Consider the following 26,492-nt stretch of genomic DNA (forward strand, 5'->3'; position numbering starts at 1 on the left):
CCTATATCCTTCTGTTTGTAGCCGCGATTACGTAAGTCGGTGACTTTGGCGCATAAATAATTATGTGCTCGACTCGTACCTATGATCAGAAATATCGTATACAACAGACAGATGCAACAAAATAAAGCTGCACTAGGTATTGTGTGATATGGAATGATACCTTAGCAGACACCCGTGATCCATTTTGCATGTCTTATGGGTCATTGATGGTAAGAAATCTGCACTTAAAAACAGGGTTATGCAAAAAAATATTCCAAGCTTTTGTCCATGACTGTATATGTGACCTGTCACGGCGAATGAGCCGTAAATTCCTCCCCCGGTCAAAATTGTTTTATTTTGTGTTTAGAAAATATACATCATAAGCTTTGAAATGGTATATTATTTGACTTCAAACGATATCCAGTAGCGGGATTATGGTTTGTTGAACTTTACTCCTCCAACAAAATGGTAGCTTTTGTCGTTTCTACGTGTGTCTCTTTTTCCACATTGCTGTCAATAAATATCAAACAGTCATAATTGGCGGTCATATCAAATCATCCCCAAGTCAACGAGGTTCAAGAAAGTTCTCTCATTGTTAATTGTTGGTTATACATACCTATACAAAATACAATGCCTGGTAACCCACCACTTGAACAGGATTTAGCCAAAGCAAACAAAGACCAGAGGTATTAAAAATTCTATTGCCATCTATACTTATTATCCTCTTCAATAATAGGATTATTGATTGGTGTTTGACTATCAAAATGAGATAGATGTCGCGCCAGCTAGAGATGCCGATGAATACGACCTGCATACACATTTTACACTGTAACTCAGAATACAATTTAGGGAATTTACGGCTCATTCGAGCTGTTGGTCACATATTGTCCATATACTAGCGACACTCGAATGAGCAATGGCCAATTCTCTTTAAATTGCAAATCTTGTACAAAAAGTTACTATTTTCGCCTGTTTTTGTCATACGGTTGTAAATTCAATGAACTGTGAATTTGCTAAAAGAGCGCTTAAAAATTGATATGTTTTACCTGCTGCATTTTGTTCTCAATTTCAAGAAATAATTGACCTTTTCGGTAAATCCCATAAGCCTTTGCGAGTACACCTGAGATGTCGTCATATGACGTCACGTCGATCTGCGCCGATGCGCACATCGTTTATCGAACATCGTTACTGCGCACTGCAAGTCGGCGTGATGTCAAATGACGAGTTGTTAGGTGCACTCGCAAAGGCTTATGGGATTTACCGAAAAGGTCAATTAGTAAGGAAATAATTAAAGCAATAATGTGCGATTTCAGTGTAAAGGATTCAATGGATTCGGCAATTTTGTGCATTGGGTGAATTTGATTTAAAAAATGCCCATAATGAATTGACTTAAATTATATGCAAACATGATTTTACGGGTGATTTGTTTAAGGGATGGGGTATGAACGTTTGGACAGTATTTATTGTGGGACATTAGAGCACATCAGACATATCGAATTCTGAATATTGCATTCTGAATACGAAGAATGTCCTTCTAATATCAAATAATTTAGATTTTTTTGAAATTCGCAATGTAATACACATTTTATGGCAAATTATTAAAAATTGATATTTTTGATATTTAACAGTACTCGAAGTAAACTTTATAAATCTGATGATTTATACTTAACGTGTATGTAGGTGGGATGAAAACCGACGATCAATTGAAAATTTTTGACCTTTCGTATTGAAGATATGGATTTTTTTCCCCAAAACACAAAAAAAATTGGTCTTTTGGGAAAAAAATCCATATCTTCAATATGAAAGGTCAAAATTTTCAATTGATCGTCGGCTTTTTCTCTAGCTACATACACTTTAAGAATATATCATTAGATTTATAAAATTTACTTCGAGGACTATATATATCGAAAATGTGAAAAATATCAAATTTTATTAATTTGTCATAAAATTTGTATTATAATCGTGAATTTCAAAAAATTATTTGATATTAGAAAGCCATTCTTCGTATTCAGAATGCAATTCGATAAGTCTGATGTGCTCTCATGTCCCACAAAAAATACTGTCGAAACGCTCAAAACGCTCATTCCAGATCCCTTAACAAATGCACTATATAATCTACAGTAGACATAGGCCTATACCAAAGCACTCAATTTAAAATTCCCTCAAACAGTACTAGACAGGGAGCTTGCAGCACTGGATTTGCATCTCCCCAGGACCAGCGGCGTCACCAGGAATTTTTTCGGGAGGAGGGCATTAATGAATCTTAGGAGGAGGAGGGACAAATCGACCAATTTTGCGCAACATTGCCGCAAAAAGTAGAAATTGACGTAATTTGGGGGTTTTTTTTGCCTTAAAAAAGGAGGGGGGAAATATTTTTGTGGAATACCCCCTCTTGACCCCCTCCCCCCCGTAGTGCCGCCACCGCCCAGGACTAACCCTAACCAGCGTTTTGAAGTTCCAAATAACAGTCATGATTTTCCCAAATTAAAAAGTAGTCAAAAACTAAAAGTGCTCCGATTTCAATGAAAATGGTCTAAATTTTTTCGTCAAGTAATGAACATAATGTGATGCGATCAAGCAAAATCAGTCGGAACTCGGTAATATTAAGTTTTCATAGGATAGTAAAAAGCATTTACAAAGCTGCATTTTGAAGAAAACCCCATTGAAATTGAACATCCATGAGATATGAGCACTTAAAGAGTTTCTTAAACAATAGGAAACAAAAAGAAATATTTCCTTTGTTTGGCTGTATCTCAAATTCAATATTTCCGAGTTCCGACTGATTTTGCTTGACCGCATCACATATAAAGGATAGTTCTCACCTTCTATGATGCTTCGTTATCTACCAGTATATCAATTTTTCACAACAAGCGCCCAAAAGCACCCAAATTTGCCTTAATGTGGTGCTTTTAAGGCACTTTTGCCCAAATTTGTTTTTGCACTTTTGCCCCGGACTTTTACCACATAGGAGTGTAAATTTCAAATGGGGCTTCCTAATTAGCGACAACACTTGAAATCTACACCCCTATGTGTGAAATTTAGGTCATGTCTTCCATAGGGGGTGTATGGATGTCAACTGAAATAACCCATTTGAACTGGTGGTGAAAAAATGTTTTGCAAGCCCTGTGTTTAGTCTCCTCCGCAGCCAGTTTGGTTACGCACCCTTTGTGTAGAGGGAGCGGAACCTGGCTGCTGTGGAGACAAACTGCAAGGAAATACATTTGAACTTGTGGCATTATAGCGGCGACCATATTTGCATATGGTCATACTGAACATGTCGCTTTATGTTATGTCAAGTGAATGATAAAAGAAAATATTGTCGAACGCGCTCATAAATGCAAACATGATGGATATATGCAGGTACTCTGCATTTTGCTTCGTTGTTGCAACTCTATTGTTCAACTCGTGCGCTGGTGATGGCCCGTACCCGCACCTGGGATTGGGATTGGGATCGTTATCGAGGTAAGATTAAGGTGTCGTTCAACCACCTTTGAACAGTTTTTTTTTGTGGGGCCTGAGCCTGAGAGCACAAAAGACGTATCTAATCATATTCTGAATACGAGGAATGTCCTTCTGATATCAAATAATTTTGATTTTTTTAATTCGCAATATAATAGTCCAACAAATTTTATGGCAAATTATTAAAAATTGATATTTTTAATATTTATAAACAGTCTTCAAAGTAAAATTTATAAATCTAATGATATTTACTTAAAGTGTATGAACTTGAGCCGACGATCATTTGAAAAGTTTTCGTATTAAAGATACTACGGAAGCACTAAGATACACATTTTTCCCCCAAAAGGCCTAAATAAAATATTTAGGTCCTTTGTGGAAAAAATGTGTATCTTCATAAATAAATAAATAAATAAATAAATGTTGGTATTTATACAGCGCCTTTCACATGTGTAAATGTACCGAGGCGCTTTACATTTATTTCGCTGTCGTTAGAATTATGTCAGCTGCCATACAATGCCCAAGGCATGTTCATACTTTTGGGCGGCGCTCAATGGACAATATTCATAACAGCTCCCCATTTCACCCCTGGGTAGAGAGAGGCAAGTAAGGTAAAGCACCTTGCCCAAGAGCACAACACGATGGCACCGCTGGGGCGCGAACTCGCAATCCACTGATTACAAGACAGAGCCCGTACCGCTGCGTCAACGAGCCCGTAATCCGAAAGGTTATCAAGAGAAGTAAATAAAATCAGTTGTTAGTGACCCGTTGCTGTTCAAATGGAAAAACAAGGGTCTTTGGGTGAAGAATCAAAAGGGAAAAAATAAGATGTCTTTGGGTAACAACAAAAATGGCGTCTTTTGGTGACAGTAATGCATACACGTCACCTCCAAAGTAGTGCTGCTACCGGCCCACCGGGAGCACAGATGAGACCTAAGACGAATATAACTAAAATTTGTCTCCAAAAACACACACATTGTCAAAAATGTCTTCCAAAATAAAAAATAAAAATACCCCTTGGGCAATGTTATGGACCCCTTCAGAGGAAAATTTCACAAATAAAAGATTCCAAAAAATCAGAAAATACCCCTTCGGCAAACTGTTTAACATGTTTGAAGAAAACACCAAGCCTTCAAAGCCTATTTATGAGTTCAAGTAAAAGTTGTAGGCCTACATGTTATTCCTATAATAGTCCAGTACCGTAGAAACCCGTCTATAAGGAATAGAAGAGACTGTGATGATAGCATATTTCACGCTAGCGCCCTCCACAATATTATATCATTATGGAATTTGAGCAAATCATTTACCGACACAAGCAGGTATACAATGTATTATTTTATCTTTATTTCGCATCTCACGAGCATAGCTCACTTGGCAAGGCATAAGACTTTGGTTCTTTAGATCGGAAGATGGTGAGTTCGAGCCTCATCACGGTCACACAAACTTTTATAAACAAAATATTGTTCAAACTTTTCATTTATATTTTCTTGCATTTTCTAAAGACTCCTTTCGTGATCATTTTTTTTCATATTTAGTTTAATTTATTCTATTGTTTTTCTTTTATTGTTTCTTTTCTTTGTCTTTTTTTCTTGTTTAATTTTATTTTTTTTTTTTTTTTTCTTTGATTCATATAATATTGGCAGGATAAGGAGAGGAGGGAACTAAAGACCCATTCAGTGATTTGCTCATCCGTACGATCGTAAAAATCATCAAAATTCACCTTTGTCATTGTCATAGATGTGGTAACATAGCCTGCTAGTGGTTCAGCAGAAAACCGTGTGACACATAATATACATTTGGCTACATTTTATTATACGATAAATACGAATTTATTAAACATGGTAACACATATTCTCTAGCAGATCGGTTATACGATGGAACTGGTAGGCATAGGCCTATTATAAATTCGGGATATTAAATATCTTCCTGACGAGACAGATCTGCGCATGTGGTCAAAGACGATTCCTTACTAGCCACAGACCGTCCGCTGGAATTAGTTGAACATGAACCATTCGCTATGGCTGTTGGTCGGACCTCTCATCTCTCCACATCGATTGTGACCTATAATCCCCGACATTGCCCTTATGAACTCACATCCTCCTGTTTTATTCAATACGCTGGCGAAGTTACGTAATAATCGGATTAACTACCATAGCAATAGGTGAAAACAATTTTTGAATATACCGCGTTATACACTGATACGTTCAGGCGGTACCTCTTCATTGAACCATATCATGCTGCACCTGTAAGATCTTTGAAAAGACCAGTATTGTATTCAATCTATGATTGCAGACATACACAGTACAGGTGATGAGTGTAACCTGCTTGCAGCGCAGCGCGATATGTTCAAAATTATTTTCACCTATTGCTATGGTAATTAATCCGATTAATTACGCAACTTCACCAGCGTATAATGGCCGAATAAATTCTGACCATCACTTGGCTTGTTGGATTCGTCTATACTACAATTCGCTGTCGAAGTGACGTAATAATCGCAATAACTACCATCAAGCAGATTGCACTAATCACCCGCGTATGTCACCAAACATAGATTGAATACCACTCTTTTCATAAATACTAATCTTACATGGCGAGTGATTAGCATTTCTTTGACCACTATGGTTTAATGCATAGGTGCCACGTGAACGATGAAGTGCAGGGCTATATATTCGAAATTGTATTCATCAATTGCTATGGTAGTTAATCCGATTAATTTCGTCACATCGACAGCGAATAGCCCATAGTATGGGTTCAAGTGGAACAAAAAATAGTGTATGTCCATTGCTAGCTATGGTAATTAATCATGTTAGTGTTTACATCACTACTTCGGTGAAGACAAGAGAAGTGTGCCTTCTCTACCAACGCCTGTGATATAACAGGTGCAAGCGAAACAAAATTGAATGACCAGAATAGTTTCCTTTGTCAGATGAATTGATTGAAGTTTTTGAAGACACTCTATTCTTGATGGGACAATAGATTCAAATATGGAATAATTATTATTCGTCATCTTTTTTTTTTTATTGAAAAAACTGCAATTGTGGCAACAGAACAATATTTATTTTGATTTCATTTCAAGTAGAAACAAAATCGTGCTTAAGCCAAAAACGCACCCTACCTCAAGAATTGGGATGGCACAAAGGTGCAACATAGGTTTTTATTGCAAAGACGAGGACAGACAAGTGGTTACAACACATCTGTCTAACCGTGGGTTTCGCTATTATTTAGAATAAATGCTTTTACTAGTTTCTATAAAACCACAAAATTACTAAAAAAACTATAAAAAAACTAAAAAAAAAAAAAAAAAAAAAAAACGCACCTAAAATTTAAAGTAGAAAGGTAGATTTGAAGAAAGATAAAAAGAACATGTAAAAAAGTTAAAATTAAACGAGAATGAAAAAACGGAACCGGTGACCGGACCATGCTCTCTTCAGCATGTCTTCAGTTCCAAAGTCTGACGCTCTATCAATTGAGCTATACGATCCTGATATACGAAACAGTCGTTATTATGTCAATACAATTGATTGGTGTTACAACATACTTAGATGGAATGCATAGCCACCCAGTGCCAGTATATATTTGCTCAAACTCCAAATACAACAAGCAACCAATTTTATTGAGGGCGTTTCTTAGGTATATCCTTGTAGACGGGGTTTTACGGTATTGTATTCAATCTTTGATTGCAGACATACACAGGTGATGAGTGTAACCTGCTTGTAGTGCTGCGCGATATGTTCAAAATTGTTTTCACCTATTGCTATGGTAGTTAATCCGATTTATACGTAACTTCGCCAGCGTATTCCAGTTAAAATCCATACAATCAGACATTGCAGGGCTACCGCGCGAACCAACTAACGCACATACCAACGCCTCGGCACTTCGCGTCACGTCTGAATGAGTTCGGCCTCATTAGAAGTTGGTTTTCCCGGCCCCCCCCCCCCCCTTTGCACACCCTCTGAAACAGTGCTGGCTACGCCACTAATTCCATGTAAGCCTTTAGACACGGCCTTTAGATAGCCTATTATGAGTTCAAGTAAAGTTGTAAACATTCAATCTTACATGGTGCACACTCTAAATTAGAAAGACTTAAAATTTAAATCTTAGTTGAGACTTGTAAATTTTTAAGTCTTTAAGATTTATTTTACGCGGGGTTTGATTTAATTTTCTTTGGGATCGGGAAAAAGAAAATGTATTTTTAAATCTTTCGAAAGACTTAAAAATTAAACCAATCACAACGCGATGGTGTGTGCACGTGATCAAATCGAAACGTTTTCCTGGACTGCTCAGCCGTCATCTTTCTTTTGCGATTTCGTGTGGTGGGGAGCGATTGAATGAAGTGATATGGACGAATTTGTTTTGCGGAATGGCATCACAGATGCTGTACTCTCTAAATTCCTAAGATTTAAAAATAAGTCCAAGAGACTTATTAAAATGACAAAACCTTTGAAAGACTTAAAATTCAAATCTTTATTAGAGTATAATTTAAATCCATTAGATTTTAATTTTAAGTCTTTTCAAAGTTTTGTCATTTTAATAAGTCCCTGGAATTTAGAGAGTAATATTGATTGGTCCCTAACTACAGTCTCTGAAAGTTTTGAAAGTAAGTATTTTGGATTTGAATTTAAATCCCTGTAATTTAGAGTGATGCATGGTGTACATAGGCCATTGGAATTCCTGTCATAGTCCAAACATTTCCGTTATTAATGGATCTCATCTACAAACACTTCCGATGTATAAAGCAGCCACAATGGTTTTGCAAGGTTGGCGTGGGAATGGAGACAAATAAAAGCAAAATATTATTGTATATAAGGCATAAAAAGGTCTGTCTCCGATACCCGCGCGCTTTGCTATGTGAACTTAGTTCGCAAGGCAAACTTAAAAAAACCGGGCAAAACAGACGTGTCTAAAAATTTTCGACAAGTAAAATGACCGGCAAAGCAAAGCAAAAATCAAAGCAAAATTAGTCGGAAATATTAAATTATTTAAAGTTTCTTATCATAGGATAGTAAAAAGCATTTACAAAACTGCATTTTGAAGAAAACCCCATTGAAATTTAAAATCCAGTTCCAAAGATTAAAGAGTTTCCGTAACCCGATCGACAGCATCATCCCCCCGATTTTTCTGCCTCCGCAGGAGGTAGTATGCTTTGAAATTGACACCTAAAATGCCGCACATTGCGCGGCATGTAGGCCGATTGTACAAATTTATATTCCGACAAGTACTCTAATTTCCGCCCAATATCGAGAGCCCAATATATATCCCCCACCTCTCTGCGCCATACATAAATTCGCCTATCGCCATTTCCGAATGTTCAAAAAGGTAATCACGCTTCCTCAGCACGTGCAATAAATTAGCATTAAAATTAATCTTATTCTATAGGTATTCTAGAAACACCTAGCACGTGGCGACAATGGTGTGGGTATATCAAGTTCATGAATTATGCATTAGAATTTTTTCAAACTCATATGTTGTATAATTGAAGACCGAATTAAAAGACTAGCTTGCGTATGCCGTCCTGTAAACCAGACCAAAATGCCATACTGCGCAGGTCAGCAACCAATCACGGCGCGCCTTTGTCATGACGTCAGACGCAAACTAGTCTTTTTAATTCGGTCTTTAATTATTAGGTTGTAGCCTCAGCGCTCATTAGCAGCTTTATCGTTGAAGACAAGTTGGAAAACCGTTATGCTGTGACAATGGGAATACACATCAAACAAGGTTTAATTTCATGATTACATGAAATCTGATTATCAATGGAAAAACTTTGGCTGGAGAAGTTGAAGCTGACGTTCATGGCGACACTTTGGATGTGATAATTTGACATCATGGATTGTTTTGTGCAAAATTTGAGGTATTTTTGTGCCATTTAATACGCGGTGAGTCAGCAGGCCGACTGGCATGCAGGCTAGGCTCGACTAGGCCGCAATCATCGTGCATGCGTGTCTACGTCATAATAATAGGTTGAAATGATGGGATTGAAAAGACCGGCTATAGCTATTTGATTTCTCTGCATACGAGATGTAGGCCTATGTGCTGTGCCGTGTTCAACGTACAAACGGCATGTCATGATCATGATGATGTTTCATTTGAACTGCAATGTATTGTATGGTATGATACGCCTAGCCGCGCCTATGGCCGGCTTCATTGCTGTTCAAATACATGTACTAAAGTATTGCAATTTTATTGCGTTGATATAATTCGGAATAATTCGTTTTAAAGTATTTGCTTCCCCAATTCCCATGCGTGGTTGGTCATGTTGGTGGTATGTAGGCCTATGTCAGTTTTTACATTCTACTGAGTACTGTTGCAATATTTTTGCATGCATACCCATGACCGTTTCAAGACTATGACTGAGAAAAAATAAAAATAAAATGCAAGAATCATCTTTCCCCACACAATACCGCTTACAAACAAGGTGTTGATATTGGCCCTTTCGATGCAAAACAAAGCACAAATGAAGGAAAGAAAACAAAACAATAATGTTTTTGATTTTTTATTCAATTACACATACAAAAAAGTAATGGCCTATGAAAAGATCCCCATAAATATAATAATATTAATATTATTTTAGTCCTGAATACAAAATATAATAAACAAGCATAAAAGAATCTGATACGAAAATTTGTTACTCTGAAACGTTACAATCGTAATTTTCAGTCAAAAAATCCACAAGAAATGACTCTTGATACAACTTAGGCCTAGGCCTATATTTAAAAAAACAGAAACGGCTGCCTGCATCTGGAACTCTTCATATCTGAAAGTTTGAAGGTTTTATTTCATACATCTGAATTATTTCCAAGATTACAAGATGGCTTTAGGTGACCGTGGCCCTATTGGCTAATGCACAAATTTAGATTTTCTTTCTATTTAAATAATACTATAGTATGTTAAAGCTTATGCCCTGTAGATTACATTCGGTTCTTGAGATATGGCCTGTCAAAATGGCGCGAAACCAAAACAAAAAATTGGCAACAACTTTCTTTTTATTTTCTATATTTTGACAAGTCCAGTTGCCAGATGATTTTCTAATTACATGCACGAATTATGCAAAGTAAAGATTTCAGATAACCACATACAATTAAAAGAGCTATGGCACTGAGGCATGGTACATGGGTAGAACACACACTATAGGCCTACTACAAAATTACGGTTGCGTTTTGGCAAATTTCAATTTGCATAATTAATTAGGGCCACTTATTAGAAAAGTTGATTAGGGCCCTAATTAATTATGCAAATGGAAATTTGCCAAAGGCATCCATGGGTTTTATATCTTATTTTGTAGCCGTTCTGAACATTTTACTTTGTATAATTCTTGCATATAGGCCTATAATTAGAAAATAAGGCCTACCTGACAACATTGCATAACAAAAATAAAAGAAAGTTGTTGCCAACTTCTTGGTTACGTGCCATTTTGACAGGCCATATTTTGGTAACCGAATATCCGATTAAAATAAAATGTTCAGTCTTGTAATCAGGAGAGAATGGGCTCACATATTTCAATCCAATAGCGTTACCTTAAAGCTAGCACTATAAGTGTCTCCTTAACTAATAACAAAAGGTGCCCACTGGTATCTTGGAGGCATTGTCTTTTTTAAAGACATTTCTTGTTTTCATTGTTGATGAGTTTTTGATATTATTTAATACATTAGGGACCGTTCACAAACACTTGTAACGGGGCCCTGATGCAAAAAAAGGGGAGGGGGGCTGAAATCTTTTGACCCTCCTAAGTGGGGCCCTGAAAAAAATGACCACAAATTTCCTGGAAAATTGAGTTCATATGCTTTTCTATGGGGTTGACCCATAATTTTCATGTCAAAAAAAAAAGGGGGGCCTTGAAATTTTTGAGACCTGTAAAGGGGGGGCGAAACATTTTCACGATAATTTTTTTTTGCATCAGCCCCCCCCCCTTACAAGTGTTTGTGAACGGTCACTTATAGTTTTCTCATTACCATCCTTAAATTTGACGACCCAAATCAATGTATTTCCGGAGATACCAAGGAAAAAAAATGATGGTTTTTTGTATAATTAATGTTTTGATTATTTAATGTACAATTATAATTATATGTTATAAGGTGGTACATCGTTTTCAGGCCTCTTGGCCTTGTGATGTGCCTGCCTTCATCAATACTTGTTAATGTGCAATAATTTAATTTACCTCTGTTGTTACATTGTATGCTTTATGAGATTGATGAAAAATAAAAGATTGATTGAATGGTATACCACTTTTTGATTCTGGGTAGGAAAGAATGAATCCGTGAATTTGGTCCGTTTTACTCCCATAGCGTTCGATTGCGATCAGTTATACTCCGCATGAAATATAGGTCCAAAATAATACTCTCTTTAGACCCCCCCCCACACACCCCAATATTGGGTAAAATTTGAAAGATGAAAAGAAAGTAGTAGGAAAAATTTAATTAAAAAAAAAAAACTCATGTCACGGAAGGACGGTCGATGATCAGTGAGGGGTGCGTTAGCGAACTCAAAAGTAGTACGAGCGTACAGAAAAGAGAGTTCTCGCGTACGCCAGTTGAGTGCTCGCTCAGATGAGGGATGCCGCCAGACCCGAACGCTGTACCGGCGTCATCAGCTGAATTCATACACCCTAGAGGGCACCGGGCACATATAGGGAATATTCCAATCTATGTATTTATTAATGTATGGTTAAACTAACCAACTAACGCACCCACCAACGCCTCGGCACTTCGCGCCTGAATGAGTTCGGCCTCGACCCGCATGTGAAAAATCTTCCTGCCTATATGATTTTAAGTGACCAAGAGGAGGAGGGGTAGCTCCCCCTGTCTTACCCCGATACACTTTTTACGAAAAAGGCGCATAGTGGCGTATCTTGATTACGTGATCCCAGTAACGCCCCTATGGGATACACTTCTTCGTAAAAAGTGTATCACATAGTGGCGTATCGTGACGCCACTATGTGATGCCTACATCAGTGGAAACTTTATGATAGAGACATTGCGATTTCCAAACGTAGACATCGGACGTACGTTGATCTATTCAAAACCACTCTCCTGTATCGAAGCGAGGTCACGTATTTAGCTATTTTGGAAGATATTCCACGTGCGAAGTCGACGTAGATACATCGTTGAAAATGCACAAAATTTGTCCATTTCACAATATGTTAAAGACAGTCAAAGATAATGAACATATGAAGGAAAGTCTAATTATTATTATGATCCTTTTTGTTTGTAACAAATCATTATAATAAAGGTACAGCGATGTGTTAAAAATGGATTTATTTTAAACGCAATATTCACACGCAGAGATTGCCCATTGAAATGTGTGTGATACTTTGCGTTGGAAAATGACATTGCGGTTTCCCATTTTGGATTCCAACGTAGAATAAAAACGCAGATGGTACGTTGAAATATGCTGATTTGACCTCATGTTTAAGTCCATGCAACGCGCCCAATTTTCAGGACGAAAAAGTCTCATTTTAAAAGTAAAGTCATGATGTATGTATGTAGTGATCTTTAATCTACCAAAATATATGTTTTTGGGCAACTATAATATTTGTGGAGCACAAAAAAACAATTAGGTTTAATCAGCATGTAGGTCAAAATTTTAATCAAAATCAAAAGCGGTCTGTTTGAATTTAGGCAGAGACTCAGCTCACTGTTATTTTTTCAATCACTATGCCCTCTATCGACCTAGGTTAGAAGCTGTTAGATTAGATCAAATATAATAGTCTTTATTCTCATCTAGCTGTCTTGTTCTCCTTCGTGACGAATGAGCACAATCCAGTCTGGAACCGAGACTAGCAATATTTAACATCGTATTAACGTACGCAAAAACGTACGCGAAAACGTACGTTCCACGTGCTGCGTTTGGAAAATCGCAATTATGCTGTCAGTTGTTTAATTCTTCATCCCGATACAGCAAACCAGTATAAGTTTAATGACTAATTAAAATTAATTTTCATATGCATTCACCAACTGTTCCTAGCCGAGTATCTTCAGTAGCCAGAGCAGGCACATCAGCTAGCCATATCCTTTACTATGTCTTGTTCTCATTGGGTTAGTGGTGATTCCACCTTAGCCTTCTGCTCATCCATATTGTTGCAAACCTTTCTATGGAGTGGTTTAAACAATAGGCGCTAAAACAGCTGACCACAAAACGCGTATTTGGCTTCGATACGTAGACGACGCCTTTCTTGTTATTGAAGCGAATGAAGCGCAGCAGTTAACAGACAATATCACGTTTTTTAAACAGACATACACTAAAGCAAAGCATGAAGAAGTCCTAAGATACTTCAAGAACACACCTCAAAACAAATCATTTTCTGACATACTGCGCACAACAAATTCCTTCTCGTCTGGTTTCGTACGAAGCGTCGGGAAGTATTTAACTCTCTTCACGCGGGTGTCGACTGCAGACGACATGTTTCAAATTTTTTTTTTTAAATCAAAAATTTCAAAAATGTAAATTTTCATGACCATATTTGGAATCAGCTTGAAAAATGCATTAAAATGAGTACAAATAAGCCTAGTATTGGTTCAGTAGTTCTTAAGATAGCTCTTGATATTTTGAGAAAACATTTCAAAACTTTTTTTCCGTTGAAGCGCATGGCTAGCAAGCAGAGCATTAAAAAGAAGCAAAATTACCATAATGACTACATCAAGTTTACTAATAACTAATTACAAATGGGGGTTAGGCGGTTTTTGCCCAAAGCAATTGGGATCATTGACAGATAATAAAAAGCGCAGTGATTTATTTTTTTTTGATAGATAACTTTTCAGGAAAAAATATGCACCGTGCGCACAAGAATTTGCAATTTGCAATCTAAAATAGGTTAAACTTGTTCTTTTATGGATCAAATGGACATTTAATTTACTGAAAAAGTATATGAGAGCTAAATATCCTTTAAATTTTTCAGATGAATGTGAATCCAACCCTTGTCAAAATGGTGGTTTTTGTATAGATGGTGTCAGCCAGTATAACTGTATCTGCCGAAGTGGATTTTCTGGAACAAGATGCATGACAAGTAAGTACACGCTCATTGCTTTACGGCATGGGGGGAGCGTGGCCTAGCGGTTATGGCGTTGGATTGTGAATCAAGAGTTCGAATCCCAGGTACGCCTGAGCTTGGCTGGCTCTTTGTGTCCTTGAGCAAGGCACTTCACTCTACTTGCTTAGTGCTTCGGAAGGCACTTTAAACTGTCGGTCCCGTGTACATGCATATTTTCTCACATTAATGTAGTGTGCACGTTAAAGAACGTCACAGGCTATTCGAAAAGAGCAGGGGATCATCCCGGTACTGTTGATTGTACTTCAAAAATACACTCATCTACTCTATAGGTTGAATACAAAAGTTAAAAGTAGGAAACTACCGTGAAGTATATAAAATTGGGCGAGCTTTCGGCCATAGGCCTTTTTCATAGCCATGATATAATACTTGTGAAAACAAAACATACACAAGAAAACGCGAGCGGAAAAGCACTAAAATCGCGAGCGGGGAAGCAAAAAAAACGCGAGCGGGAAAGCACAAAAAACGCGAACGGGGAAGCACAAAAAAACGTGAAGGGCCTAACGACGGAAAGCGGGAAAATCAACGTTCATTCCTGCAGGCGTAAGTGTTCCTGAATTGAAAATTAGCTGCTGTTCATCTTTGCGGCGACTTGCCGTATTACCGTGGCATTTTTTGAGTCCAGTAATTTGCATGTCTTCCTGGCTGTGACCATTCGTTGAAAAATGTTTAGCAACTGGTTTGGTGATGTCCCCTCTGTTGGTATCTCTGAGATGTTCCCGAAAACGTTCTGATATCATTCGTCCAGTTTCACCGATGTACACTGAAGCGCATTTTCGACATGTAATGGCATATATGCAGTCCTTAGTGGTGCAAGTGAAGTCATCCTTGATGTTAAAGTTATCTTTGGGACCGTAGGTTCCAGAGCAAAAAATAAGTACAGCTTGTCTGTACGCAGTGTGATAATACTCATATCGTTATGAATACGGCAGACGGCCGAATCCAGATTCGACTTTTGGTAAATTCATTTTACACATGCATTACATTTGAATTCGAGAACAAGGGATCAATGCTATATCTATAGAGGGCAGCATATCGATTTTTTAACGGTTGCCGTCGGTGACCGTACTGTGATGCACCGTCAACTAACCTTGTATGCCGCCCTCTTTTGATTACTTATCATCTGGTCTCCGTTAAAAAAATGATATGCTGCCCTCTATCATGTACAGCATGGATCCCTTGTTCTCTAATTCAAATGTAATGCATTCGTAAAATAAATTTACCAAAAGACGAATCCGGATTCGGCCGTCTGCCATATTCATAACGAATGAGGGAGGCACAAGCGCATTATTGAAGACGAGAAAATAATAATAATAATAATAATAAAAAACACGGAAAAATAGCTTTATATACCAAACAGCGCCGATTTACGCTCATTATGCTATCGTACCCAGCAAACACAAAACGTTTTCGACATTATTCGCAAAGGTTAGAAAGGTTGCCAAAAAACGTTTAAATGTCGGGTTATAAAAAGGGTATAAAAAGGGTTATGAAACGGTTTCATAACATTCAAAAACATTTTTTGAAAACTTTGCATAAAATATTTTCAATAAAATTTTGACATTTTAAATAAAATTAAAAACGTTTTTACCAAAACCACAACCCAAAATATAACCCGTTTAAAACGTTTTTAAAACGGTTTGTGTTTGCTGGGTTGTAGTAAACTTTATTTTAATGATCCATATCAATGAAAACTTGATAATATGCTATAAAGTTGATTTAGATATGGTTATTACCACTTAAAGGAGTATTTCGTGATCCTAGCATCCTCTTTTTATGACATTTTTCAGTAGATACCCACGAAAAAGCTTATTTTCAAAATTTCAGTTGATTCCGATTTTGCGTTTGCGAGTTATGCATGATTATGTGTATTACACTGCTCCATAGACAATGTGTTGTAATTTCGTTCTGGTGCAGAACGAAATTCAAATTTGGCGATATTTTTTGCTAAACGAATTAATCTGCAAGGAATATTTGGTACATAAACATTATGTAGCCAGAGGTATCCAGTGGTGTAAAAATCTCAACTTTTTTTGGAAAAGTGGGGAGATGAGGCTGTGGATCACGAAATGCCCCTTTAAGTGGCGTAGAATTCTTTTTGATATTTTTTTTCACTATAGTGAATCCAGCACTTTTTGGCGACAGAAGTTGATGGTAAAAATACGCGACATTTTGCCATTTTGAAGCTAAACTGGTAAAATATGGTGCAAAATGGAACCAATTCACTCGAAGCGCGCAAAAAATGGGCACTTTTTAGGCCGAAACGGTCAAATATGAGATTAATTTGGTCAGAAACCCACATACAGACGTCAACATGGGGGGGTTGTATGGACCATCCCCTATCAAAATATTGGGGGATTTATCCCTCTCCCACGGGATCTACGCTTATAGAATCAATTGACCAGATCACTTCTTACGACGGGCTGCCATGAACTCTTCTCAATTATCTGTTGTACAGGGTGTCCCTAAAAGAACTGTATCGTTGGAAACGTAATTGTTTGGGTATTTTAATGCCACAAATAAATGTAATTAAATAACTGGTGTGGTTGAGGAATAAATCAGCTATCACATACTTTTTAAATTTTGACAATTGACTGCACCGTTCTTGAAAGGTAATAATTTTACTAAACTCCCTCATTTTCAAACCTCTCCACGGATTCAAAATATCAATCGATGATCTGTATTCGGAGTGCTAATCACTGTGCATCATCAGCGCATGAGGCATCGGTTGTCATGAGATATTTGACTCCGTAGAACTGATTGAAAATCAGGTAGTTTCGTAAATTACTTTATTTCAAAAACGGAGCGGTTAATTGTCAAGTTCCAAAGTATGTGATAGCGGATATATTCCTCAACCACATCGGTTATTTATATATGTTTGGTTTATGCGTTAAAATACTCAAAAAATTCGGTTCCCGACTATACAGTTCTTTCAGTGACACCCTGTATGTGTGAATGTGACCTTTATTGAGCACAGGACTATACGCTGGCGAAGTTACGTAATAAATCGGATTAACCATAGTAGATGAAAATTTTTGAGCATATAGCGCTGCACTACAAGCAGGTTACACTAATCACCTGTGTATCTGCAATCAATACTGGTCTTTTCAAAGATACTAATCTTACAGGTGCAAGTGATCAGCATGATATGGTTCAATGCAGAGGTACCGCGTGAACGTATCAGTGCATTGCGGTATAGAGGGTATTCATTACTACGTCATTGATCTGATTGCTCATGCATAAAATTCCTCCACATAGGTTGTTTAGCTTAATCGGGAGAGTGACCTCTTGAAATGATGATCACAGTTATCTTTGAGTTATTACAGTGAGGCCCACGTACAATGTTCAACACAAAGTGAACAATGCTATAACTTGGAGGACAAACAAACCAACACCGCCAAATTCAACTTACATGTGTACAACGTGGGAAGCTATGGGGGAATTGAACACTTGTTGTCTGATCATGCATGTGTTTATGGTTCGGGTAGCGGTTACTTAGCAACTCTCGTTCCGCTTGGGTTTATTGCATACACTCTATATTCAAATATTGTTTTCACCTATTGCTATGGTAGTGAATCCGATTCGATTATTACGTAACTTAGCCAGCGTATGAGGTACTCGTGTGGCTTGCTCGTTTGACCCGACTAAACTCTCTAAATCACAACTGTCCCTATAATTTGGTTCACATCAAGTTTGGTAGTGACGTTACACATACGTCACTACGAAACTTGAGATGAACCAAATTATACATACTTAATGCGATTCTGAGGGAGTATGAACTGGGTGTGTTTGTACTCAAATATTGAGACATAGGCCTATAAAGCAGACACACAAGAAGAATGCTATGAGTTCTATAAAGGAGATCGTAAGGCTTCATATAGATTAAAGTACCACAACCCACGGGATCTAACGTTGCCCACCAATGTGCTTTTCAGAGATTTCAGAGGCTCTGGACGGTTAGAGATAGAAGAGATGTGATCATGTATATGACAGCTAAATATCCTTTAATTTTTCAGATATAGATGAATGTGCTTCTGGTCCTTGTCTAAATGGTGGTAGATGTAGAGATGGTGTCAACCACTATAGCTGTATCTGTCCAAGTGGATTTGCTGGAACAAGATGCTCTGTGGAACACGGTAATGAGACAAGCGCATTATTGAAGACGAGAAAATAATAAATAATAATAATTTTTAAAAAAACACACGGAAAAATAGCCAAAATAGCCTCATATACCAAATGGAACCGATTTACGCTCATTATACTATAGTAGTAGTAGTAGTAGTAGTAGTAGTAGTAGTAGTAGTAGTAGTAGTAGTAGTAGTAGTAGTAGTAGTGGTAGTAGTAGTAGTAGTAGTAGTAGTAGTAGTAGTAGTAGTAGTAGTAGTAGTAGTAGTACACTTTAAAAAAATCTATATGAATGGAAACTTAATAATATGCTATAAAGTTGAATAACATGTGGAACAAGAATCGCAAAACCTATATAAATATAAATAGAAACAAATTCAAAGTATAGACCTCTGGCAAGGCAACCGTTACTTAAAGTTTCACGGAATACCCTCACTTACGATCATTAAACCGATCATCAGGCGGATAATTTGTCATGATTTCAAATTTACAGAAATGTTTATACAAGTATATACATTCTGTGGTGTCGAAAACATGACAAACCATGCCAACCAGAACAGTCTCTACTCCAAAAGTAGTCGAGAGTGCTCAACCACTAAAAATAGTGGGGGCGTATTATAACAAGTTTACTTTACAAGTGACTAACTTTGGAATTTAGAGTGCTCTTTGGAATTTAGAGAGCACTCTAAATTCCAAAGTTAGTCACTTGTAAAGTAAACTTGTTATAAATAGAAATAGAAATAGAAATTATGAGCTTCTTCGACTCATTTTCTATACAAGGTCAACGTAGAGGAGAGCTGCCAACATTGGAATATGTAAATGCAGAAGATTTCTGCTAAGTGTAAAAAAAAGCTTAGGATGTGACGCTCTCGCGCCAAGGGCAACGGCCCTTGCGTGGGATCAGCACCACAAAAGCTCCTGGATGTTAGCTTTTTGAGACCTTAAAAATGCCTTGTCAAGGCTACTCAACCTTTTTAAACAGGATATTGGGCGTATAATTGATTTTGTTTTGATTTTTAGCCAGATGGCTGTAAATGCAGAAGATTTAGCCAGACGGCTGCAAATGCAGAAGATTTAATATGTTTTGCAGAAGACAGAAGATTGTCAGCAAAAGTGGAAGACTTCTGCAGAAGTCAAGAAGGGTTGGCAGCTCTGAATAAGAAGTACATAGCTGGTTTTTAGTTAAATTGCTAAAACTGGACAAAATGTGTCTCCTGCCATCGTGTTAATGTACTATTCAAGTACTTCCGCACCCCATCCCTGGAAATGGCGGGTACTGCCGCAGTGGCGTAGCGTCATAGGGCACGGGGATCACGTGCCCCCAATCAATTGCAAAATTTAGAAAATCCCATAGGAAAATTGCCGAATACGGCTTGCCCCCCCATCAGACCCGGTGTCCACAATCATGATCGGTGCCCGCCCCCCGCTACGCCACTGGGTACTGGTGGTGACTGTAATCTGAGATTACATATAGATTAACCGGTGACTGCACTCCAGGGGTAGGGCGTACTTTAGCAACAAGTCAAGAGCGGCGCTACTATATCAAGAGCGGTACTACGAGCTACTATACGTTTGGCAAGCATATGGAAAGATATAGCTACAAAACGATTCTCTTATAAACGTTCTGGTGCACCAGAACGAAATTCAAATTTCACGATATCTTTGCTAAACGAATTAATCTGCAAGAAATATTTTGTACATAAACATTATGTAGCCAGAGGTTGCCAGTGATATAAAAATCTCAACTTTTTTTGAGAAAAGTGGGGAGATGAGGCTGTGGATCACGAAATGCCCCTTTAAATGAAAGAGCACACTTATATTGTCCATATACTACATTCATTTCAATGAACAATGGCCAATTCCCTTTAATTGCCAATCTTGTGCGAAATGTTAGTAGTTTCGCCTGTTTTATCATGCGGTTGTAAATTCAATGAACAATGACTTTGCTTAAAGAGCGCTTACAAATTCATATGTTTCTTTGGTAGTTGAGAATTAGTCGGTATACCATGCATTTCTCCTGTTGAAGAAGACCAGGAACCATTAAGCACGGTTTACGTGCTTCTCCATTAGTTAAGCTGTAATTTGTTCTTACCCATTAATATCTGAAATATTTTAATGACTCACTACTGTATAGACATGTAGGCTATGAACGTTGACGACCATGATCGCAGTATGTTTGTAAACATAAAGTCTGCATAAAAAGTAACTCAGCTGTTATATACACGCCTATAGATTCAGAACTAATAATTGTTTTCACAATGTTTCAACATAAAAAGAAGGGTGATTTATTTACGCGCATTTTGATACCCCATTTGTCCAATTTTGTTCAATATTGACAATACAGCAGTGTTTTGAAAGAAAAATACCCCAATTTAAAAGTTGCAGTTATTTGTATTGATTCGAAGATAATGGCGGGCTTTACGTGTTTACAGTGCTGGCATTATAACCACTGATTGCTATAAACTGCAACTTTTAAACTCGGGTATTACTACTGTGTTGTTAATATTGAACGACATTTGACAAATGGGGTATCAAAATGCGTGTAAATAAATCATCCTTCTCTCTATGCAGAAATATTGTGAAAACAATTATTTGTTCTGAATCTATAGGCGTATTTATAACAGCTGAGTTACTTTTTGTGCAGACTTTAGATTGTCAACATACAGCATTTAGTGTAATAAATAACAGGTGTTGGCCAGACTGTGGTCCTTTTCTCCATGTCTCATTTTGGGCCGGTGCAAGTAAATTAGTCCACTCGTGGCCTGAGTACTTATGTGCATGACTTTATATTATTGCAGATCTTGAAATCTGGAAATGTGATGATATATTCAGGACGTCTTCAACAGAATATGTAAGAGTATTTTTCCTTCGCGGACGCCAAGCACAAAATAACGTAGGTGCTAGTGGGGGATATCACAGGGAATTCAATCCACCATCGGGCAGCATCTTCAAAGCTGGGACAATAACATCCGTCCGATTTACAGTTACCGATGAAAACACAGTCAATATTTCGTGTACATTCAAAGTGCAAGTCCAACACGACCAAAGAGGTAGTCTACTTTATATCTTATAATACAAAATGCACACATCAAAGAAAGAGTAAATGTAAAGCATAATTATATTGCAGTGGGAGAGGTGTAAAATTGTACTGCATTGAAAACCCCCCATAAAAATCGTACATTATGGCTGCAAGGCTGACAGAGTACTATTTTCTAAATTCAAAACTTTTAAGTTTAAAACCTATCATGTTATATACCATTATTTAATCATTCGTATCTAAAGTATTTCAGAGTTTATTATAGTATGCAAACGGTATGCTTATTTACAGCAGGTCTCATTTTCTTAGCATATATAAAGCACCCGGTTAAAGTATTTACTACTATTTCATTAGGACTGAGGAAGAAAGTGGACTTTTAGGTTCAAAAGATTTTAAAAAAAAACCAACACGATACGTGATAAAACATGATACTAAATTCGTAACTTCATAATATGGATCTAAGGATAGAAAATGAGTGCTTCTGAGTCGAGAAGACCAAAAGTCGGCATTTTCCTTTTTAACGTATGCTTGCATGTTCGTTTTTTGCTTGATACCATCTTATATTCCCTCCAATAATTCGACAATACCTTTCTCAAATAGCTAGATCAAATTGTCCAAGTGCAATGTTGGTAATTCTAATCAGAGATTAATACGGTATCATGCAATTGAATACATGAATACAAAAGCCACCTAAGTCCATGCGAAGTTATTTTGAGAGAAAAACCCGTGTATCATTTTAATTCCTTCAGTTAGATTTACCTGGTCAATATGGTAAGTTTTACATGCAAATGAGTGGATTAACCTGTATTAGGTATGACGATTAGCATTTCAGGGACTTCGTGGGGTTCATTTTAAATTTTGGACTTTTTTGGTTTTTTGAATCATATACAAAGACAACAATGTTAGAATGAGATTACCACTAGTAAGATAATACAAAATAAAGCACACAGGTATGTATAATGTAGATAAGCATTCTGCCATGTAATATAAACCACACACTTTCCTTTATTAAACCCATTTTTTGTTCAAAAGTCATTCTCTAGCAATGAATGTGTTACAAGTGGACTTTTATACATACTGGATTTCAATCAATGTGTTACAAGACTCAAATCATGGAATTGGGTGATTCTTTCATACATGCTATTTTTCACATGCCCAATAGACACAGAGAATGAATTTGAGTTGTTCTTTCATGCATATGACAGGCCTATGTATAGCAACAATTTCCCATGCTTAACTCAATTTGGCCAAAGTATGGACTTAGGTGGCTTTTGTATTCATATATTCAATTGTTACATTTTTTACAGCATGTCACGTTGGACCCGAAATACCACCGAAAGACGAATTTCCGTGGGCAGGCCTTACGCCACCTTACGGCTATAAGGGGATTCGAGGTGGATACGTTTACATTTTAGCAGCAGATTATTATACAATATATTGCAATGGATCTGTATCTAGTTGGGACTATTTTGCAGAGACGTCCGCAGCTTTCCGAGCTATAGTATTTAGACCTGGTGGTAACCCGAAACAGTGGACCATTGTCGGTATCAATGACATTCCTCCTCATACAGCCAAATACCAGTATAAGTCTACATACGTTGTTCCGTACGGTGATCGCATATCGGTTGAAGCGGGTGACGTTATCGGTGTCGCAGTCGGTGAAGCCAGAGGATGATTTAAGCACTTCCCAGCAAGTCTTGCGGTTAGCACAGCTGTGTGAGTGAACATGACACCACTGCCCGCCCACTGCACACACACGTGCATGGTTAAATTTGAATTTGGATAGATATATTTACAATAAAAACACCTTCAAAAAGTTGGTCGATTTCACATTTTATGTTATCTACAGAAGGTGTGAATTATCCTTCATGCATACATCACTTTACATCTGAAATCGACCAAGTAATAATGACACACGGGCAATTCTAAAACAACATCTTTTGCACAGAGTTCAATGGGATTTGAAAAGTAAAGTGGCAGTTGAAACTCTAGTGATAACACTTTTACAGTGCATGATGGGGCTTCCTTAAATCATCCTCTGCGGTGAAGCAGACAACCCGAAAATACGGAACACGTATATTACTGAAATGCACGTTGAAAGCGCTCCGTTGGCTGACCCTATGACCCTGACGCCAGGTGACACCGTTACTACTAATCATGATTCGAATTATGTCTACGATGCAATATCAATTTCAGCCATAATTTCAAACACAGAAGCAGGTAATATAAATGGCAAGTCTATTCTTCTAAACTGTGTACACGGTTGTTTGATGTGATCATTTATTAATTTTTCTAACGAAACATTATTATGTTTAATTCTAGACCTAAATACGAACAGCTATCACACTAATAAACTGTATATACACATATATTTTGTAGCAATTTCTAACACTATATTTTCGTTTGTAGGCCTATATCAAATAATTTTTTCTACTTTTTGTGGTAATCATTTAATCCTATAAACTGTACATAAAATGTGTGTGCAAATTGATTTTACATATATTTTTCTTTAAATTAGCCAAATAATGACTTATACCTTACATTTCACGATAAAAAGTTTTTTGAAAATTCCTTTGTCATTTGTTAATCTGTTTGCTGGTATTGTAAGTGTCTACCCCTTCCTGATGAAGATGCAAACAAGATTTTAGATAAATAGCGCCATCATTGTTCAACTTTTCTTTAAAATGACTCGGTTTTACATACCATTAGTACTGGGTTATACAACCATGATATGGATTCTTTGGCACCAATAACATATAAAACAACACCAATATCAATAGAATAAGGCATAGAATAATATTTTTGATGCAAAATGACAATTTTCAGACCCCCCCCCCCTGGCCGAATAAGGTTTTTGGACGGCGCCTTCTCATTTTTTGGCCGATTTAAAAAAAAAAAAAAAGGTATTAGAATGCTCAGGAGACCATCCTGCATCAAATAAGCTTGAGCCCTAAGGAACCCGAAACATCACCATTTTTTTTACCCCTCTTTAACCGACACCTATACCATCAAACAACCGTGTGTAGCAACCAGATTAATTTGTGGTCAATGGGGCACACCGACACCGCCTGGCTAATAATTATTTGGTGGAGCAGAGACACTAAAATGAATACACGGGATCGATACACGTGAATTGCTATGCACGATTTTGATATCAGACGAAAATCTTCGAATACTGGGTTAGAAATTGATGAATATCTCCCGCAAATGAATTTTCTCAAGAAACCAGATGTGGTCTCATACACTTGAAAATACGTGTTGAACAGATATGATAGTCGCTAGAATGCGCTTTGAAAATTGGCCGTGCGCTTTGAACTCAAAATCTGACCATTTTATATTGCGTTGGTCCTGTAATACCCTGTATGGACTACAGCGTGTAGTACAGCTGCACTCACTGTAGGCAGTATAAAAGTCGATGACCATTGACCTCAATGGAGTATACAAGCTTATTCACGCACAACCAAGATCAATAACCCGGCTATTGTGAGTAGCCTTAGTTATGTCCCTCGACTAATTATTAGTTCTAAAGAGCTTTAAAGGTTTGAACCAAATGGCTAATCGTGGCTGTGGATTCAACCTACCATGGCGATTCCTGCCATGAAGATATAGGGTCGATGACACTGTGTGGGGTTATTCCATTTCAAATCTAGATTGACGCAGAGACAAAACCACGTTCACTTGATGAAAGGGTATGAGGGCTATGATCAATATTCAATTATGCAAATGAATTATCGTCACAACAATAATGTTTGAAACCCATACTGCCTTATGTAGCTAAATCTTCTACAGGAGTGTGGATTTCAAAAAGACTACTTTTATTTCGGGTGGTTTTCCGAAACCGCGAGATCTCCATATCCTCCCAGAGGATGATTTAAGGAAGCCCCATCTTGCACTGTAAAAGTGTTATCACGCGAGTTTCAAATGCCACTTAACTTCTGAAATCGCATTGAAGTCTGTGCAAAAGATGTTGTTTTAGAATTGCCCGTGTGTCATTATTACTTGGTCGATTTCAGATCTAAAGTGATGCATGCATGAAGGATAATTCACACCTTCTGTAGATAACATAAAATGTGAAATCGACTGGCATTTTGAATGTGTTTTATTGTAAATATATCAGTCCAAATTCAAATTTAACCATACACGTTTATGCAGTGGTCCCGGGCAGTGGTGTCATTTTCACTCACACAGCTGCTAACCGCAAGTTGACCCCAGTGGAGTGCTGGGAAGTGCTTAAATCATCCTCTGATATCCTCCCTTCCTGTATCATAGTTCCGAGGTCAGATACTTCAAGTCCAGGGTCCTGCTTCAGCTCATGTAAGGGACGGTATACCAGGGTCAGATACTTCAAGTCCAGGGTCCTGCTTCAGCACATGTAAGGGACGGTATACCAGGAAATTCGTACATGAGAGTGACATATAAATAGAATGAAATAACCCAAATGTTATCTTTTAATGTGACATTAATTTTGTGTAAAACGGTTGTATGTTTAAAAACATTCAACCGTTTTAGACAAAATTAATGTCACAAAAAATAAATGGGTGTGATTCTATATATTTACGTGTCACTCTCACTTTCCTGTACGAATTTTCCTGGTATAAATTATACCGTCCCTTATTATGTAGATGAGCTCAAACTCTGAGCTGTGAAATGACAATGAAATTTGCTCCTTATTTTACACACTACAAACAACCATAGGCCTATCCAAGCAACAAAAATGGAGATTTATTATACACTAAAATGGTTTATAACATGTGTGCTTTTTCGTTTGTGCAATCAGATCCAGATGGTAATCAACAGCAGCTTGTTCCAACAACGCAGGAGACGACCACTAGTGGCAGAGTGGTGAAGCCGAATTCC

At 37.4% G+C, this 26,492-nt stretch overlaps 1 protein-coding gene across 1 annotated transcript; it reads left to right on the forward strand.

The window, feature by feature from the left end:
* Positions 1 to 3,187: 3,187 nt before the first annotated feature.
* Positions 3,188 to 23,310, forward strand: LOC140140690 (uncharacterized). The gene is made up of 5 exons (XM_072162448.1): positions 3,188 to 3,441; positions 14,324 to 14,431; positions 18,490 to 18,609; positions 21,397 to 21,648; positions 22,943 to 23,310. The coding sequence occupies exons 1-5, from the start codon at positions 3,396 to 3,398 to the stop codon at positions 23,308 to 23,310; spliced, it is 894 nt and encodes a 297-aa protein (XP_072018549.1). The 5' UTR covers positions 3,188 to 3,395.
* Positions 23,311 to 26,492: the final 3,182 nt, after the last annotated feature.

This window comes from Amphiura filiformis, chromosome 19 (genome assembly GCF_039555335.1).
Source record: "Amphiura filiformis chromosome 19, Afil_fr2py, whole genome shotgun sequence".
Lineage (NCBI taxonomy): Eukaryota > Metazoa > Echinodermata > Ophiuroidea > Amphilepidida > Amphiuridae > Amphiura > Amphiura filiformis.

Coding starts and splice junctions, on each gene's coding strand:
- LOC140140690 (XM_072162448.1), top strand. CDS start 3,396: ATGGCCCGTACCCGCACCTGGGATTGGGATTGGGATCGTTATCGAG. Junction 3,442..14,323: donor GGATTGGGATCGTTATCGAG/GTAAGATTAAGG, acceptor TAAATTTTTCAG/ATGAATGTGAATCCAACCCT. Junction 18,610..21,396: donor AAGATGCTCTGTGGAACACG/GTAATGAGACAA, acceptor ATATTATTGCAG/ATCTTGAAATCTGGAAATGT.